Below are 21071 nucleotides of genomic sequence, written 5' to 3'. Positions count from 1 at the left end.
CATTGCTCTTTCAAATGAAGATATTTAACTCTGAGTCTGGTATCCAGAGGCAGAATTAATGCAGTCAACACTTTCTTTCTGAATAATCAAGTGCTTTCACTGCACTGACCTTCGAGTATTTTATTTTTATTGTTTTGCTTTTTTTTCTTTAAGTCAGTTTAGAAGCAGCCAACTGACGTTACAGTATGACATTGTAGGTTTAAGAGTAAGTTTGAATTGACTGCTAATTGTCTCCTCAGGTATCAGCTCTTGGCTTAGACCCCTCTGGAGCCCGTCTGGTGACAGGCGGATATGATTATGATGTCCGTTTCTGGGATTTTGCTGGAATGGACCAGGCTCTGCAGGCTTTCCGAACCCTGCAGCCCTGTGAGTGGTATGTGGAACATCAACACAGTTGCCCAACATGTGTTTAAATTGGTTTTATGCAAACATCAGGCACACAGACTTCATTTAAGTGTGCTTCAGCGCGTACAAACATACACACGAAGGCTTGTTAAGCTTCATCGGGTCTAATGTTTGCTTTGTGGAATCCCCTCTTTTCATCCAAAATGATGCTTTTAGAAGCAGATGGCAAAGTTATGTGTGTGTTTGTGTTTAATCTGTGTTCCAGTGTTCCTGGCATTAAAGATTGCATTCTTTTTTGCTTTTGGGAACCAGTGGACTGAGCTGGATAAGGCTTCCCCTTATTAAGGGAAATTCATGCTTCATTTATTATGATTACAGTGAGATCCATTAGCCTTTATGGGTCACCGGAAAGTTAAAGTTAAGGGTGAGCAGGTGAAGTGGTAAAGTCCACTCTTTGTCCTTTGTGATATAAAACAGAAACTTGCCAACTTATTTCACTTGATGGATTTTTACAGTCTCTGGAGCTTCTTAATTATTGTGTAGTTTATGTAGGATTAAAAATTTTCTTTTCATCATTATGCTATCTCTCTCTTACTATCATTATTTTAATTTGTTGTCATGTATCAGATACAGAAACTAGGGGTACCACTGAAACATGGGTGTAAAATATATTTTGTGCAGAACCGTTTCTCGTGATTGCACCATAAAAATAAAGTTAAATTTATTAAGCTCTTCTGTGTGTCAGCCACCAGATCAAGTCCTTGCAGTACAGCATCACAGGTGATGTCCTCCTGGTGGTCTCTGGAAATGCACAGGCCAAAGTATTGGACCGTGACGGCTTCAATGTCATGGAGTGTATCAAAGGAGACCAGTACATTGTGGACATGGCCAACACTAAGGTATGCAAAAATAGCTTTCTTAATTGATTTTGCTTGAAACATGTTTTAAAACTCTCAGTGCATGATTTTATTCACTATTGTGTTGAAGGAACTATTGCATAAAGGTCATTTTTCTTACCTAAAATCCGACAACAAGATTAATGTTGGCATCAGGTGATCATAGTTGTTGAAAAGAAGTCAGGGTTTGTCTGAAAGAAATGTTGTTTCCCCAAATCTCAGATATTCTCGCTCATATCGGAGGAAAACTGCAAACATATAAACTAGAATGTTTTGTTTATTCTCCACTAGTGTAGACATTACTACTGATCAAATGAATTCTGTCTTTCAAATGACACCGACCTGTAGGAAGGCTTGGACAGGATGAATAGGATACCCATTTGACTTTTAGGATGTTCAGTTGACATCCAGTATTTATGCTTTTGTAAGAAAATGACAGACTTCCCTAAACATAAACATTTAACATGACATTATGTCTAGATTTATCTCACTAAATGTTCTTTAAGTCTGACAAGATGTGTAAAGTTGGAAAAACATGGAATTTAAGTATTTTCCATTAAAATATAAAGATAGAAAGTATGGAATTTAAAAAAGAACATCAGACTGTATTTATCTAGAAAAGATAAAAACACTGTAAATGTTAATGTGACAATGTATATTTCTTTTTACCTCTATTGAAACTCAACTCCACGCCGTTGAGCAGCTTCTAGTGTTCCGTAGGTAAACCCTACAGAAATATTTAATGGTAGCAGGGCATGCCCTCTGTGTTTTGATTACAAGCTAAATAGTCAGAGCTTAATCTACAAGAAAGAATGACTCCAAATGTTTTTGTCCTTAAACCTGTACCTACACCGTAGAACCCTAATTAAGTGTCTATATTTGGGTTTTAGAGTGGTATTGGTGGTCAGCAACCATGTGTGCCGGCTGCAGCACATTTAGACATGGTTTATAAATGTGCTTGAAGTGAAGGTCCATTGATTATAAGAAGTGGTTTTCAGGATGTCCTTCATTCTTATCCTGCTCTGTCCCATCTGGAGCAGGTTGGTTCAGTGCAAATGCATCTTGGCGTGCTAACAGAGTCTCAGTCGATTAGCTGTCTCTCATGTGATTAACTCATTGCCTCCACTCTGCCTAGGTTGACGTGTAATTACTTCCCTTCTGATTCATCCTTTCTCTTCTATCTGCTGAGTGGCTTGGGACTCACAAGCTGATGTACGCATGCAGCAGAACAACAGATTTTTTGCTGCTTACATTTGGTTTTACAGATTTTGGAAAAACTATACATATTGTTTCTTTTAATCCACGGCAGCTTTGTCCAATTATTGCTTCAAATCACAACATAAATGTGTAGCTGTAGCTGTCAGGTAGTTATTTCCTCTGTTATCCAACAAAAGTTGGAAAAGTGGTTTATCAATCCTGCATAGGCCTATACAGAAACATGTATATGATCTACCATAAGAAATCAAAATGACAACATGTGCAGGGCAGTATTACAAGGTAATTCTCTTGTCTTTGCTCCGTTCTTGCTCTTCACTGACTTTATCAATCTGATCAATTTTTTTAGTCATTAGCAATTTATCTTCCAAAACTATTGAGGATGAAGAGGAATTATAATAGTACAGAAAAATTACAACTTGTTCAGTTAATTATGATGACTTATGTGCTGAATAATTGCTGTATGTAATTGTATTGTCAGAGCAGTAGTTGAGCTTGTTTACTCCAAAGTTGATTCTATATTATTTCTATTGTCCCATTAATTTGACTGCTAAGCAATTCATAAAATGATGTTGTTGAGTGTGTAACAGTAAGCAGACAGGCCTTCTCCCTGAGCCACGCATACCAATGTTGTTTGGTCACATCTTCTGCTGAGATATGGCTCTGTTTTCTTTTATGTCCTGTCAAATAGCTGCGTGTCATATGTACAGACTCCTTGCTGCCTGACTGGTGGCTAGAGGTCCCGCTTTGAGCTATTCTTCTTTAAAGATAATTTCTCAAATATCCCTACCTTTTTTTTCCCATATTTTGTTTCACTATATCCAAAATCTTATTTTTATTTTACTAAAGTCTTTCGTGATCACACAGTAGTGCATAAATATAAAGAGTAATGAAAGAGATATATTTTTGTAAATAATCTGACATGATTTCTGTTTTTTTTTTTCTCAGTTGCTATGGTGCACTTCTCAAAATAAATTTTAAAATCTCAAAACTACTTGTTCATTTTGTCACTGGGGTGCATCAAAAAAGCATTTTCTTCTTGGGGGCGTGCTGTGGTGGCGTAGGGGATAGCACAACCCATCTTTGGAGGCCTTGAGTCCTCGACGCAGCTGTCACGGGTTCGACTCCCGGACCCGGCGACATTTACCGCATGTCTTCCCCCTTCTCCTTTTCCCTTACCTGTCAGCCTGCTTTCATATAAGGGACACTAGAGCCCACAGAAAGACACCCTGGAGGGATTTTTTTTTAAAAAGAAGCATTTTCTTATTTCTTTCAGCGAGTTGCAAATGTTCTTTGACATCATCCAAGTTATCATGTTCAATTCTCTGCGTTTTCCTACATTTTCAATTGCTTATGTCAAATTGATCAAAATGTATTATATGGATCTCTGTTGAATTGTCTCAACAGTTAAGCATAATTTCATTGTATAAGTCTTAACACGCAAAGTGTTTGGACAGGTTGTCATAATACGTCAAGCATATCTGTATACATTTCCATTAGACTTCTTTCTAAATCTCCTCTGAACTAAAAAGTTGCTCCCAGGTGAATCTTAAGTTTCTCCAATGTACATATTGTATTATAAACCTATTGCTACTTTAGTTTTGTTTTTTTCTTTACCTTCTGCATCACAATGCCACGGTCTGTCAACACATTTCAGTAAAACCTAACTCTACTAAACTTCTCCACAATGTTATCCCTGATCCATCTGCTGTGTTCCTTGGTCTTCATGATGCTTTTTGTTCTCTGTTGAACCTCTAAAGGGGTTTCTCAGAACAGCTGGATTCCTACTGAGATTAAGTTACACACAGGTGGACTCTGTCCACTAATTAGGTGACTCCTGGAGGCAGATGGTTGCCAGGTAAAGGTGGTTGAATTCAAATGAAATAAGTATTTACTGAGATTTTGTTCTCATAACTTGAATAAAAATGGAGAAGTTTACAGGTATGAATACATTTTGCAAGGTAATGCAATTCTCCACAGGACTCCTCCATTTGAGGGGATGGCCAAAGCTTATTATTAAAGAAAATTTGTGTCTAAGATGCAGCGCTGCCTCCTGCCCATTCTCAAAATTTACTTGCTCATTTGCTAAGCAAGGTCTGTTCTGTTGGATGCCAGAAATTAGCTTAAGAGCTTGTTCAAATTAAGGGTAATTTTCTTACTGGAGATTCCTCTGCAATGCAGACATATGGAGGAAAAAAAATAAACGTTCCTTTTTATTTGGGCGTTAATTTTTGCTTGCAGTTTACAACACTCAGAACTGACAGTCCATCATCACACAGAAATTACAATCAGTGATGAACAACTGCCATCATATATAATTGGTTTAGAATTAAACTGCACATTATATAGGTTGGTCTTGGCAACATTCAGCCTTTTAAATCTCCTTGTTAACTCTGACCTCAACCTCTTTGGCTCGTCTCTAAATGTTGAATAGGTTTTTAAAAACACTTATGTGGCAGCTTCAATTTTTGAACCTACATGTCTTTAATCTACATTAGACAACAAAATTCCCATTATCATCCATCTGTGTGCAGCCTGTCAAAGCTGGCTCAGTTTTAAGTAGTTTAATTATCTTCTTGTCTTTTTTCCAGGGACACACGGCTATGCTGAACTGTGGCTGCTGGCATCCTAAGATTAAAGAAGAGTTCATGACCTGCTCAAATGATGGGTGAGTTTTTAAATGTAGAGTGAGCAAAAATGTTTAACACCTTCATTATTATATTTTGTTTTCATTGCATTCCAATAAAACATAATTGCCTAACTTTAGTCATTAAAATAAATGGTTACCAAGATGCTGTTTCTGCACTGCTTTTACTTTTTTTCAGTATATCTATTACTGGTTCTCTGGAGTACAAACGGGTCATCATTGAGGTTCATTTCTTTTAGCCACCAGGCTGAATGGGGACCAATATTTCACTTCCTGCTGTGCATAATAAACAGGAGGGGACAAAAGATAACTGTTGGAGAACCACAGTGAAGTATCTCAGAGTTGCCAAATCTCCCTACCTTGCATTAGACTGGTTATTTGGGAGTGAAACCCAACATCACAAATGTAAACTAGGGATTTGACTAAGCACTACTGGGGCTGTAAATGCTGCCATTTGCTTTGGACAATTGAAATTTATGATAAAGCTTCTTATTAGATTGAGCTTTTTATCAACAAACACTCCAGGCGGGATTTGTGTAAGGAACGTGTGGCTGATGATCTGGGATGCTGTGGTCCTGTTTCTCTTCTTTAGGTGCTGAAATCCATGTTAGTGTGGAGTTATGAACTCTTGAATTCCTGCAGATTTACAAATAGGAATCTGAAAAACAAGTAGATCATCATCTTGATTTTTCTCAAGGATGACGATCTAAAACATACAGTCAAGTAAACACAAGAATGCTTCACCAGATACAGGAAATATTTGATAAATTTTTTCTCGCTTTTGCTGTCTCTGCACTTAATTTCTGTTTAAAAACTTGTTAGGTTTGCTGAAGAGAAAAGAAGGAGGTATTGATCTCACTGGGAAATTTCTCATTTAACAGCAGAAAACTGTAGGATATGGTACAAAATGAAGTACATGAACATTTGTAGGAGTGAAAGGAAAGTCTAAAGTGTCTTTCTGTATTCTCCAACTTTGTGTTGCTTAACAGAAGAATAAGTGCTGTTCAAAAGGGCTTTGAGCAAAGCATTGAAAGCAAGAGTGCTACTAATTGGCTCCATCATTTTAAAACAGCTGGGGCTGTAATCTTAGAAACCAGTTATTTCTAAGATTTTTTTGAGTCATTTTTTTGCTATTTTCTAAATTCTTCAGTGAAGTTATGTTGAAATATGAACTCATTATACAGCTACCAGTGCCAAAAAATACGGCTATCACTTTATATCAGACTAATAGGTTTGGAGCATCTCAGGTGTGCAGTAATATTTGAGCATCAACATGTGCAAGAGAAACGGCAACGCGATGAGAGCAAGTGAGTGTGACAGGCAGCAGTGCAGAAACAGGAGGTTATCATCGTTAAGTGGAAACGAGGGCCCAGCTCTGCGGTGTTTACCAGTGTAACTGCTCTCCCAGATGTGGCTGTTGGTTTATTTAGCTCTTATTGAGTCTCTGGAAATCCTCCGCTGGCACGTTAGCGCTGGGTGTTGCCCCTGGCCTACTCGCAGGAGATCAGCAGTGAGGAGCGCACAGGGAGCCATTCATAGACAGAGAGCAGCTGCATGTGTGAACGGTTCACTGCAGCGGAGCAGGACAGCAGCGCTGGCTGAGCGTATCGATGGGAAGAGTGGAAGGGACTACTCGGTGTCTGGTGTGGGGCGTTCGTTCCTTTACTTCTAATAACTTATTATTGCATTATCCATTTCATGATTTACTATGTTGCACTGCAAAGGCGAACCTGGATGATAAAATGTTGGAGGTTCTTTTTTTACTATTAGTTTGTTGTTTCCTGGAACTCTAGTATTGAAAATGTTTTTTTATTACTATTTTTCAAATGCATTCAAAATCTTTAGGTAGTTTATAAGAAGCATAAAATATGTTTAGTTTGCACCGTAATTGCAAATTCCCAAATATTTATATTTACATTTAGACATTTACATGTTTTATCTTTACTTTAACATCAGAAAATATTCATGGGCATTTTTCTCCCAAACCTGCTGAACGTACCAGAAAATAATGTCCAGAACCTGACTTGAACAAAAGTGACAAATCAGCTGGAGTTAAAGTGGTTCCAGAAAGGTCAATTAATGGCCTGGCCATCAGACTAAATGGAAGCAGGCCCCGGCTACTGCTTCAGCCGTCCATGTAGTGGAGAGTGGATGTCTTCGATCCTCTTTGCACCAGTAAACAAAGCACTTTATTTTTTAGACTCAGAACTGCTTACTTTATAAAAGCACTAAGTTGAAAAAATGTTGTGAGGTGGATACAATATGTGGAATTATAAAATATTATAAAAAAAATATCAAATTGTAGAGAGAATCTGATCTCTTCGTCTAGAAAACTCAATCAGCTCTTGCTTTATGGTTCCCATTCAAAACATTTTCACAGACGAACATTGGAGATGTTGAGGAGAACGAGCGTGTCATTTGCTCTGGACTTTTTCCTAAGTTGCTGCCCACACTTGTAAAATTTCTCACTAAAGATATGTTCACACAGCTGGAGGAAGGGAGAGTAGGGAATCGTATTCCTTGAGCATCCGGAGGGTGGATCATGCATAATTCTGAATTTTAGTCAGAGATTACCTTTATTTATTTATTTTTTTTTTACAACATACTGAAAGAGTTATAGATTGTTCATTTGTAGAGTTTTAATTATAAATATTTATTTCAGCTGATTCAGAAAACTCAGCAAGAGGAACTTAACAGCTGAAAGTAATATAAATCGAAAACCTTATTGTCCAGATAAAGTCAGGCAGGATTTATTTTTGCATTAGGGGAGTATTTCTACTGTTTTTCCTTTCAAAATGACCTGCATTTTCATTATATTGTTCCTCTGGCAGCCTAGATAGAAAGACAAGAAGGAAGAAAAACAGACTTTATTAATCCCTTTAGAATTTTATGAGAGTCATTCTAACCCTCTTAATTCAAACCATGAACTGCCCCTACAGTATATATATTTCAAATCAACCATGCCTAATTAATGAACTCATTGGCATAATGAGGGTTGTGACACTGGTCAACACTAGAAACTGGTGGATATATTTATTCCCTAGAGGGAGCATAAAAGGGCCTTCAAACATTCAAGACATATGTCCTGACAACAGGGCTGCAGACTACTGGCCTTGATGAATGAAGTGATAAACTCTTCAAGTCGTGGCACTCGTCATCTTATTTGTTTTCGTTCAACTCATCCTTATTCACATAGCCCCTAACACTCAGAATGTCACCAAATTGTAAAAGCGAATGAAATTCTGAACTATTCACTCAATGCTTCATGCTTTACTGTCTGTACATGAAAAGATCTCAAATACTAAGAACTTTAAAATAAACCTCTTTTATAAAGCCTCAAGCACAAAGCCTACCTGTTAACCGATGATAAGCTAAACCGCTACAATGTTGTCATTATAGTCTGGAAGCAACACAGTGAAGCCTTGGGGTCTGTCATCCTTTCAGTCTGACATGTTGGACTCTGAGACTGAAAGGATTTCAGATTTAGCCACCCATGAGATATGATGTGCTCTATCCATTCAGTTTGTAAACACTAATGATAAGCCACCGGGTCTCCAGCCTGTTGTTGGGTTTGTCTCACCATAAAAATAACACCTATGCTGCCTATTTAGGAGGTCTCTGCAATGATAATTTGAATCGGTAATAATGTACGATCCGCAGACCTCCCAGCTTCTTAATTGAAAGAACCCCTGTCGTTGAACAGAATCTCATTCACAAGCTCTACATCCAAGCTTCTTAAATTATGCCCTTAATAGAGGAAGTGGCTAAGAGGAAAGCAGCGATAATGCAGCAGCAGGGAGGCTGGGATTGTTCTTCCAAAACCATGGGCTGAATAGGGAAGTCTGTACAGCTGGAAAAGTATTTCTTCTCACAGTGGTGTGAACATGTCGACGCTTCAGATTTGAAAGTGTTTAATGGCACAATGTTTTCCAGCAAATACACGGTTTATCTAAGGGAGGTTATTATGTGCTGACCCGGATCTAACTATCTATTTGCTGAAGGACTGAAGAACTTTGTCAAAAACACTTTTCCTTATTAGAAAGTGTTGGGAACACATGGCGTGTCTTGTAAAAAAGCAGGACTAAACCGAATGCAACTACAAAATATTTAACTAACTTGGGTTTGAGATGATTTCTGTTCAAATAAAAATCCTATTAATAAGTATTAATAAGCATCTAATAATTGCCAAAGGGTATTTCCACCCTAAATAGATCTTATGTTTTTACAGACACTGTTGGAGAACATTTGATTTGATGAATGTTACTTTATAGATCCCACGAGCATTGTAGGAATGGTTTTTTTTTTTTTTCTTCTTTTGCGACTGAATTTTCAGCCAGTTGAACTGAGAATAGGACAAATGGCGACTTTCTAATTGGGCCCACATGTTTTTTTTTCCCCCCTTTGTGTCATGAGGCACACTTGAGTACGGGTACACACAAAAACACACAAATTGAGGGAAGTTTGCAGGATGTTTGAATGCCAGGGATTCCCTCCGTGTTGGCCTTCTGCCAAGGCTGCAGCTGGACCTGGATTAGTTGCCACAAACCACAGAGCCTTTCCACAACCACAAATCTCTTTCGTCCAAGAGATTTACAAGTACATTCTTTTTAAAATGTTTTTTGTACCATATTAAGCAACTTGGCCAGCTTAACGTTTACTTGTCGTCCACATTGTTCTCCATTTTTATATTTTTTCGAGGAGTGCATTAGGGATGAACGCTGAGTGTGTGAACATGTGGAGGCGATTCACCTGATTGGACACTTTGGGTTCATCCACAGTCCAGTTCATATCCAAATGTTCCTTCCTTGCAGTGCAAGCGTTCCATAGCCTGCGCAAGAATGCACATACTAAATGAATGCATTTGTCCTTTTTTGTCCATTCTGCAGCCGTGACTGAATATTTGACTGACAGCAACTTTTGTCTTTTTTATGTGTGAGCTATGAACACAATATTTGTTTCTTTTTCTTGTTCCGCTGAAAGGATCTAATGGCACAGTAGCTTGATTAAATCTCAATGATGTTGTGACTCAATCTCATAGAAGGTAGGGCAGATATTCGGCTGCTTAAAACCAGGCAGCGTTGTTAAATTAGAGGAACTTGCCCCTTGCCGTTCCCACAGTCCCTCTGCTCGTCGTCCACATTGTTTTCCGTTTAGCTTCTTTGCTTGAGTGGAACTCCTTGTATCCCTCCAACTTTATCTTCTTCAGCTGTGAAGGAGCATGGAGCATCTTCCCTTCTTAATCCTCCTTTCTCATAACAGAGTCCCAGTTAATCAGTCAACCAGCTAACACAGGAATTCTACCAGTAAAACACCCTCATATAAGATGTGTGCCTCGCTTTTCCTTATCTCATCATCTGTGAAAGGAATCCCAGCAACCATCACCCCTGTGGTGTCTGTAACCTGATGGACAGATAAAACCTGGGGCCAAGGAGAGCCGTCTCTCCTCAGTCGATGTGTAAATGAAGGTGTTGCCCCGTAAAGTGCGCATGCATGACTGGGGTTGTATGGGTTTCATTCTGTTACATTCACCCCTTAGTCTGGAGAGTGTTTGTGCAGGAAAAGGGGGCAGCTGATTGAAGCGAAAACACAAGTTGGAGAATGGAAGCAGCAAAATTATAATAATAATAAAAAAAACATACTACTATAGAGTAAAATCAGAAGTACATTTTTAGACTTCACATGGTAACACTGTTGCGGTGGTATTAAAGGTGATCAGTTTAAAGTTAAAGCAAGGGTTTATAAAAAACTGAAAAGTGCATGATTGATCAGCACTTATTTATATACACATATTACATTATATATATATTTAAATACATATTAATCTTTTTCATCTTAACAAAATACTGTGATCCTTTAACCATGTAGTATCTTACAATGGCCTGTACATACTTTGACACAAACTATCTTCAATTTTTGAAATGAAATCTGACTTCTCCAACTTTTGAGTTAAAAAGTTTAACCTTATGTTAATCTTTTGAAGTTAATTTTGTTTCAAGTTTGTTACAAGTTAATTTTGTAACTAATTCAACCAGAAAGCCATTTAAATGAACCATTTCGCCAAGCCACACATCAGAGCCAACACTTTCCATTTCCTTTTCCTCACTAAGCCTCTTACTGGTGACAGGTGAGGGTGTCCAGTCTTCCCCCAGTGGAAAAGCGGCATTAAGATAAATAGCATTCCAGGTTCTGTGTGCGGCTCTAAAGGTTATATTGGCGTTATTGGCCTGACAGGATGCCTGCGATCTTCACTAAACAAATCAGAGATGTGTGTGTGCGTGCGTGCGTGTGTGTGTGTGTGCAGCAAGTGAACTTTATTGTCACCCACACCATGGCTATAGCTGTAATTTTCCAACACACCCACCTGTATAGAGGCTCTTTTTAAAGTGTCCAGTTTATACTAAGAAAGCAATTACATCACAATAATTTTCAGCAGATTATTTTAATTTAAAGCACAGGATTATAACAGACTATAACAGTTTTAGTCATCAAAATGAGTTATATTTTCTAACTCTTGGCAGTTTTCAAACCATATGTCTTCAGCTGGCAGTTGTATCAAGTTGTTAGACTTAACTAAACACACTTGAGTGTATGTGTGTGTCTTTGTGACCTGTCAGGGAGGAATCCTTGCCTGGCTTTTCGTAGCTGCTCTGGGTGTGTGTTTATACTCCGCTGGTGATCCCATGACCCAGACGGGGTAAGATGTTCACTAAGGTGAGCAGTGGGTCGCAGATACATTTAGATATACTCCGGCCTGCTGTGAGAGTTTGGGTGACAGCATGAGAGGTTGAGTAAACATGTATGTGTTGTACATGTGTTTTACTTTAAAAATGCAAACGGTTACATTTCTGTGCATTTCCAGACTCCCTCTTATAAGCAGCTAATTTCTTGCACACTTATTGAGATTGCCTAACTTGAATTACAGGTTCTGTTGTCTTTCCTATTTTGAAGAATGAGTAATGGAACTCCTGTGTCATACCGTATTCATTCTAGTCCCTTTTGTTTGTTGTGAAATTATGCAACTACAAAAGCAAAGAAAATTATTTGTAAGGTTTTTACAAGCTTTTACCAAATAATTTGGGCATGTGCTGCCTCTGTACAGTCACAAAACAGCTGTTTAGATTTATGCTTAGATTGGGTTGTAAACATGATGTGAAGGTGAAATGTTCTCCTCTGAGACAATGTGTCCTAAAGTTTTGGAACAACTTCATTTAATCTTTTGCTCTAAAATAATGTATTCTTGACGACAAAATTAGTATTTAGATAGTAGTTTTCTAGTGTTGTGTAAATGCCAAACATTTATACCGTTATCTGTTCAAAGTGTTTAACCATAATTAATTTGGAAAAGTTTATATGTTATACAATTTTTTTTTAGAATCAAGTCACATATTTGTGCAATAATAAAAAGTTTTCATTTTATTCTCAAATAGCTCATCTTGCTCATTTGAGCCATTATAAATCTACCAAAATCCTAATGTGTCATCAATGAACAAATATGTTTTAAAGTATAACATTCGTCTCCTGTTCTCAGCACTGTGCGCACTTGGGACGTGAACTCAGAGAAGAACCACAAGTCGGTGTTCAAACCTCGCTCCCAGCAGGGGAAGAAGGTCATCCCCACCTGTTGCACCTACAGCCGCGACGGGAAGCTCATCGCAGCAGGTTGCCAAGACGGCACCATCCAGATCTGGGACAGAAATATGAGCGTGAGTGTTAAAGCGCATTCCAGCCGCCACAACGTGTCATAGATTGCAGGAGTGGGTTAGTGGCTTCAGGATAGCTGTGGATACAGAGTCATGAAACTCAGGGTCATCCAGTCATAGGCCAAAGAGACCACAGGTTAACCAAACACTAGCTATAAATAATTTGGAATAGATACCTTTAACACTACAACTGCCAAGGACTGGATGTAACTCTGGTAAGTTGAACTCAAATGCCTTTTACCTCATGACTTCACCTAAAACGAATCACCTTAGCATTATATTGTGGGATAATGCTAAGGAAGAAATACTTTATACCGACAACCATCAACAGAAGTCATTCTGACCCAGTAAACATGAAAAGCTGTGCAGACAGCTGCCAAGTGACCGTTTAAGCACTACTATTGAAACCTGGTTGTAGTGCATACAACTGACAGGGACCAAATAAACAGCATCTTTAATATGTTGGTTTAAATCAAGTCAGTGATTTAAACAAATAAAACCAAAATAGCATTGGAAATGTGAGAGAGAAATATTCTAGTGGAACTGTCATCAGAACAGGACTGCTTGCAGTATTAGATTTTGCAAATGGTTCCAAAAGCTTCTCCGTACTTCTTATCGTCTGAGAGAATTTCTTTTTCTTGCGCTCAGTCCTACATAAAACAATCCCAGAATGCAATAGGCAAATAGCTAGGTGAAGAGTTTGGAGTAAAATGTAAATTTTAACCCAAACTCTTGCTTTTCACTTACTGATGTGTTTTATTCTAAAGAAATACAAGGAGCGTTACTTTTCCCAACTCTGTAATTGGTGTTTTTGGGTATCTGCTAAGTCAAATGAAAACTGACACAGAAGATTAAGCTACGACATCGTTATCGGCGTTCCAATAAAATATTTTATGAACGTTATAAATTGCTCATTTGTATTTTCGCGTAGCGTTCTAAATTATGGGAGCAAAAGTAGATATTTCAAAATTTAATTATTTTCCTAGACGCCCCCACCCCAAGCTGGTGAACTTCCATCTGCTTAGAATTTATAAAACCCTGTTTTTTTTTTTCTTACTAAAGGCCTAGTTCAAAACAAATTTCAAATCTGATCCAATGATGCTGATGGCAGAAACATTCAGGGAAATTAATGACAGTTCATCCTTTAAGGGAAAATCAACAACCTTTTTATGTAACCCATCTATTTAATGGTTTTTTTCTTTGACCAAGTTTATGCACTTACTAGGAGCCCAGTGCGGCCACACTAATGGTATGGCTCAAAATAGCCCGAATTGCATAAACACTGGTGGGAGGCCTGATTACAATTTCCCACCAGCACATTTTCCACAATTAGTTAATTAGACAATTATCTGATCAAAGGCTGCCTTACATTCTTAAAGATTCACATTGTCTAGGTAGGAGTTGATTTTGGCTTGTAGGAAGCTTTGCGCTCATTTGCTGTTTTTCCTTCAGCTGTTACAGACCTTCACTGTGGATGAAAATGAACTGGAGAATGCAGCATCTCCATTTTTCATAAAGATGGCTGTTCCATATTAGACTGTGGTTAGTGTTTGGGAAACCAAGGAATACATTAAGCTGCTTTTTCTTGTTGGTCTGTGAGAGTTTTTGCTTTCTTTTTTAAAATAATTAAATTAACAAAGAAAACTGCAGACTCCCTTGAACAGATTATTATGTTGATATGTGTATAATGCCTGTAAATGATTAATGTTTTAGGTTCAATTTAGAATCATGTTAATTTTTAGCTGAAAAAAATACATTGAGAAGCTATTTTACATAAAGATAAGATCAGTAGGCACATGGCAAACTAAGTATAGTGGCAGTAAAATTATCAGATGACATTAGACTAGTTACTGGAAAATAAAGTTCCTTTTTTGGCTTGTTTCTGCTTCTTTTTCTACTTCTGCATTTGTCGAACCCCATACAGTATGTGAACAAAGCTGAAAGCTTCTGTTATATCCTGCAAGGATTGAGACTGTAACAATCAAGCTGTGGTTAGTGAGTTGGAACAGCTTGATTGGAAAGAAGGGCTTATCCAGATTAAGTCAAATGGGAAGTAGGCTACATGATAATTGCTCCAACAGCCAACTTCATAATCAAAAGACACACAGAGGGTAACTTCATGTGTTTCTTTCTTTTTGTGTGCTTCCCAATGTTATAAAGACTCCCACCCCTTCCCCAGCCACCCATCATCCCACCTCTGTGCTGCAGAAAGCAGCATGCCTCAAGTGATTGGGTTAAAGCTCTCAGAATTTATTACCCCTCCTTCTCCAGGCTAAATATTTACCTTGTGTCCCATAGCAGCTTACAATAGTCGTGTCTCTCTCCTGACCACTGGAGCCTGCCCCGTTTGAATGGCTCAAGAATTTTGCGTGTTGCCCTCTGCCCTAATCAGCAACCTGTGCTGCTGACTCAAATTCAGCTGAAACCCTAAAAAGGAGTTGACCTTCCATTGCTTTATTGCTGCTCCCTCCTCCACTCAAATGAGGCCTATCTCCTGTTATATTGCTACTATTACTCATGCACAGAATATGCAGGCAGGTCAGTCACGATCAATTACATACGTGACCTTGATCTGCGGCTCAGCCTGAGGTGAAGCTATTGGGGATGACACATTGTGTTCTAGAACCATGGCATGAGCTGATTGATCCAGTGATGGGAGTCAAATAGGTCGCTTCCAGTGGACGGCCACAGAGAGGAATTGCATGTTCATCCCCCTGACCACAATTACGAGGCCGCATTCAGGTTGCCAGGCTTATGAACACTGCAAGAGACTTGTCCTCTGTCCAAAACGTTACCACAGAGAGTTGAGGAATGTTATGATGTCAGCGATGTACTTTCATGTTACCAGACATCAAAGTGGGAGCACAAACAAGATGGCTGAAATAAATCGATCAGCGCAAGTGTTTTCTTCATGTGTCATGGCTGAATTTCCCTTAAAATCAAATATTAAAAGATCATTTTTAACTAGCAGTCTGAAATATTTATTTGGAAAATGCATGTGTAAGTCTCACATTTCATATCTATAACAGAAATGTTTTTATTTTTGAATGAGTTTGCAGTTAAGTGAGTCAAATTTAGACATGCGGTTATTTTATTTTTCAATCAAGGCCTTTATGTCTGATTGGAAAGGTACAGATGTTTTAATTAATAAAACAAAGTGCTATGTACAATTTATTATACAATACATCAGTCAAACCTTTTATTTTTCTTGCTGACCAGATTTTTTTTGGTAGGTTTTTGCTGATATTTTTACAATTTGTCTTTGGTGAAGAGGTCCGAATTTTTGGGTTTGGGTGTCATCAGCCTAAACTTCAACTCCCTCCATAGATTATCTATCAGATTCAAGTTTGGACTCTGTGAACCACTCAGAAACTTTAATTTTACTTCCACTGAGAAGAAACGTTCAAATTAAAGATTACTTTAATCCCGATTCTGGTTTGAATAATAAATAATTTAGGGTTAAACAATATTTCCATTAAGAATTCTCACAGCTCAAAAGATAAACTACTGATGGCTAAAATGTTGAAGATGTTCAATTTTAAATAAGATTTGAATTTAAGGCAATGAGTAAAAGAACTTAATTTCAAAATGTTGTTTTAATTTTTTAGAAAAGGGAATAAATTGATATTTTTTTCACTCCTAAAAGCTCATCCAGACTTACAAATCAATTAAAGTAAATTCAAAATTTTTCCAAACTCCACAGAACTGTGTTTTATATCACTATCAGAGATGGCTTTTATGTGGTTTGTCAGGTGACCTTAAAATAAAATTGATCAATTTAGAAGTTGGGTTTAGTGCTTCTAGTGAGCAGAGCAGCATCCAGCCAGTCTAGAGAAACTGGCTGAACTCTGCTGCTGCTGCTTATCATGTAGTCATATAAAAAATATCTAATGTTTCAGTAACTTAAGCCAGGGTTCCCCAGCCATTTTCCTCATGGAAGACTGCCCTGCATGTTTTCAGTGTTTCCCTGCTTCGGCACACCTGATTTCAACTGAAGGCTAGTTAACAGCATCTAAATCAGGTGTTCAAAAGCAGAAAATTGTGCTTTAGCATGACTTGAACCTTAAAACTTGTAGATGGCCTCTAAACTGAGTTGTTTTAATTGCTCAATTTTTAGCAGTGATAGTTTACGAAAGTCTAGTCCTTCTGTAAAATACTCAAGACAGTTCTGTTTACTCATAGATTGGTCACAAAAACCAACATATTTTGTCTTAAAAGAGACTTTGATTAAAAGAAATATTGCTTAGAGAAGTTAAACATTACTTGTACAATTTTTGTAATCATTCCTCTATTTAACTTTTACAACATGTTTAGTATTTCAATAGCATTAGAGGAGAACATTGTAACTGCTTGAAATCTTTTCAGACTTTACAAACTGTGCTTTTCCTTTAGTACATTACTGAGATATGGTGGAAAGTTCCAGTAACACAGCAAACGTTTTAGACTATCTGGCCTCTCGTTCCAGTGTGTGTGATTCCCAAACACACACAGCCTCGCTGTCACATCTTGCTGATTTCCTTGAAAGATTATAACAGCTGTTGAGGACTGTGGTTCAGCGGCTTGATCCCCACGCAGTAACAAAGTCAGAGTGAGACGTAAGCTGACCGCACTCGGGGAATCGACGTATTTTAGGGGTTCGGTTGTAAATATGTGGAAAAAGCAGAGATTTAGAGCTGTATAGTTCTAGTCAGATACTGTGATTTGGACGAGTTGGTGCAGTGGGAGATTCTTATCGCAGCATGCAGAGGAAGAAACCAAATGCCTTCATCTTGATATCATCTTGATTAAAGTTTGGCGCAAACATATACATGTAGATTATCAGGCAAAAATTTTCACACTCTGACCTTTTTCATGTTTCACTCATAAGCGTCAGTCTACTTTATTGGGATTTTATTTGATTAATTTATTTGAGGAAAGGAACAACACAACACGACGCTGCCAACATCTCTTTCTTTCAGGTTATTGTAAAGAACTTATTGTTGTTCTTCAACCTTATGAAACGTTCAGGGGTTGTCAATACTTTTTCGAGGCGCTTGTATGGCTATGTGATGCAAATTATGTTCTGCATAACATACAAACCAACACAATTTCTGGCAGCATTTGACATTATTTTTCAAACAGTAGACCAGAAATAAGGAAAACAGTGTGGGATGATTAATCTGAAGCCAAGCAAGAGTCCCAAACATTCTTTTTAGCTTACATGGGAAAACTGTGGTTCTAGTAAAGAGTTCAGTTTGAGCAGGTTCATTTAGAGAGAGAAATGATGAAAAACAAACATCTGGACAGTTGTTTTTGGTGTTCTGTAAAGCACATCTCATCACTCTCCCTTCGCAGAGTATATTTTTGGTATCATTCCAGGCTTTCTCTGGTTTTTACTACAGACCAAAGAAGGCAACCTGAATCTGCTTCATTGACCCATTTCCACGGTGAGACAAGTGCAACAACATTTCTAATCGGCACATCTGTGGCTTACAGAGTTGTGGTTCTTGTTCCACTTGTGAATTTGCACAGAGTAGCTAAAATCCAGTCAGGATTAAGATGGGATGGAGACCACCACAGCCACATCTATTAACATTTCACCTTAGCTGCTACTTATAAAGTCTAAAATCGTCCCCTGATGGATTAGAAATGGCGGTTTTGGACTTAAACTGCCCTTCTGAATTTTATTTTACAACTAAATTAATTTTAGTCCAGCAAAAAAAAAGACTTGGGAGATATTTAAAGACAACAAAGGAGAAGAAAAGCATTGACTCAGAAGTAATGTTGATGATGGGGGAGCAGAAAATTATTCCCAGGGGAGACCAAGCATAAGAAAGTGTAATCCAAGTTATCTACACTCCAAGGTAACACTGTTATCTGTCTCAAGCAAGTTAATAACTTCCCTTCACTTGCTTCGGAGGTGAAGTATGGACCCCTTTCTTTGTGTTATCATGAGGGCACATCACTCATTCAGCTCATGCTCTGCTCTCTCCTGCAAGTTTTTCTCTGTATGTCGCTGCCTTATCTGTCCTCCACAGTGTGTGCTCACTTCAAATTCCTTATCCACTGCTTTTTTTGGTCAAAGACCTGCAGTGCTGCAATTCGCTTTTCACTGATTTATTTGCGTTCCCCTTAGAATTAATGACAATGTGGCTGTATAAACCAAGGTTATGTTTGTTTGAGCGTTAGAAAGACCTACTTCCCGGGCTTATTGCTTCACCGTCGTCTACTAATGATCGATTCTCTGGAATTTGGTTGTGTTCAGGCCAGGTAAAGCCAGGACAGTGGGCAGTGAGTGTTGGGGGTAGCAGAAAGGCAAAGACGCAGTAGTGCTTTCCACAGAGCTGTGGTTCTCAAACACGGTCTTCAAGATACAGTTAACTTGATTTTCATTTAGACCTGGATGGTTTTATTTTTATTTGGCAGTATGGCGATGCTTACACTTAGAATATTAATCTTAATACGCTTAGAAATGGCTTCAAACCAAAACGTTAGTAGAGGGGGGGATCGTTCTGATTATTTAGTAAAATTAAACTTTTTGTCTCATCCCCATCTTTCTTTACAGTTAATGACTGTAATCTTTCTTACCCTTATGCACTTCTGTATTATTATTTTCTTTTCTGCATGCTGATCTTCATAGGCAAATGTAGTAAAGCTTCATCCTCAAACTGCATGAATCCATGTTATAACATTGGCTACATGACGAATTGTAATGTAGTACACTCTAAAATTAACCATCCAGTGGACCTCTTTAGATCCTCTGCTTAAACTGTTATTTTTAAAAAACCTTTTTGACTTATTCTGCTTGAGTTTCATAAGAAGGATTTGAGTGCATGTTTACTCCAGGAATAGAATGGTGATCAGGAGAAAGTCAGCTGAACAAGCAGGGACTCGGAGTATATGTTGTTCTTGGTGACTGAGGCTACGCTGTTCAACCTCATCACTACTTTTTCTCGCCAGTGTTTGTCCCATAGAATGAAGGGAGGCAGTATGTAGCTTGTCCACCCACATAAGTGGAGGCTGTCTTTCAGATTTGCCTATCACCATTGTAACATCTTAGTAGCAAACATCCTTCTGTCCAACCAAGCGGTGGTTCTGCTGTGGCAGATATCCGAGTTAAATTCAGTAGTGAGGGCTACAAGTATACATTTATTGCCTAGTAGAGACATTTGATCAGGACGCCTCTTGAACCTGCGCTCTTTGAAGATTTTCTGGTAATGTCCAACTGGGACAAAACCCCAGCAGACCCAAATTACGCTGGAGAGAATATGTGCATCTTCTGGCCTGGCCCCGTAGAATAAGCTTCCAGCTTCACCACAGAGAGATGTCTGCAATTCCCTCCTGAACAACCTACTTCCTCAGATAAATGGAAGTATGAATAAATGAATGGAAAATGCATCATCTAGTGTGAGAGAATACTACTGTGAACCAATTTGTCAATTTGTACTTGCCACAGGCATGTTTAGAACATTTTTTCTGTAATTTAGTGGGTGTATCTTAAATGGCTTGGTTATTCTAGCCTAATAAATCATATTTACCTGCAAGAGATTGCTTAGTTACTATGATTTGACGAGATCTCATACTTTATTACTCAACATTGTGTCTGCATTATGCAGAAGGTTTAATTATTTTTATGACTGTCTATAACTTGTAGAAATAGTTTACTATCAAGAGAACTGAACAATTTAAATAAATGGGTACGAAATAGCTTGCTTACAGTTTTTTTTTTCTCCTTTTATTTACACTTTGATCAACAGAGTCCTAATTCGTCATCACAGTTTATTTTTAAAACACAGATACACATAACAGATGTGTGAATATCTGTTTTTAACAATGAATGGAAAAAAACCCCTAATGGTTATTGTTGGGTGAAAACGTAAAAAAAACCCCAACATTTTTTCCCCGTAATCTCAGATAAATTACAACTATGAAAAACCCAGACTCTCTTTATTTGACATATAGTAGGCTTGGTTGCTTATAGTTCGGACATTGGTTGACACTTATGACAAAACATTGGTCACACAGAAACTTGTTTAAGAAATGCTTATTACAACAAAACCTCAAAAAGAATTACGCCGGTCAGGCCTGTGGTTACAGTCAAAATGTGTCTGCTGTGAGTTATTGCTCAGTAAATTGTTCTCTGTAAAACATCATAATTTAATTTAATGTAAAAAAAAAAAAAAAAGAAAAACTTTTAATACCATCTGTGAGGCTGTAGCCTTGGAGTTTGCCAAGGTAAATGTCTGTGATGTTGCTACAGCGTGCTAACCTGCTTGTGTTTCATAGGTT

General features: G+C 38.0%; 1 protein-coding gene across 1 annotated transcript in view; it reads left to right on the top strand.

The window, feature by feature from the left end:
- LOC122847273 (WD repeat-containing protein 70) overlaps positions 1-21071 on the top strand; it is a 39165-nt gene that overhangs the window by 2500 nt on the left and 15594 nt on the right. Inside the window, exons 7-10 of the mRNA XM_044144854.1 lie at positions 240-373; positions 1091-1244; positions 5048-5124; positions 12632-12806. Of these exons, the coding sequence (XP_044000789.1) occupies positions 240-373; positions 1091-1244; positions 5048-5124; positions 12632-12806 (540 nt within the window). The remainder of the gene's footprint in view (positions 1-239; positions 374-1090; positions 1245-5047; positions 5125-12631; positions 12807-21071) is intronic.

The sequence above is a fragment of the Gambusia affinis genome, linkage group LG17 (genome assembly GCF_019740435.1).
Source record: "Gambusia affinis linkage group LG17, SWU_Gaff_1.0, whole genome shotgun sequence".
NCBI classification, from domain to species: Eukaryota; Metazoa; Chordata; class Actinopteri; order Cyprinodontiformes; family Poeciliidae; genus Gambusia; species Gambusia affinis.
The sequence above is the reverse complement of the archived record's forward strand: the minus strand, read 5'-3'. Positions and strand labels throughout refer to the sequence as shown.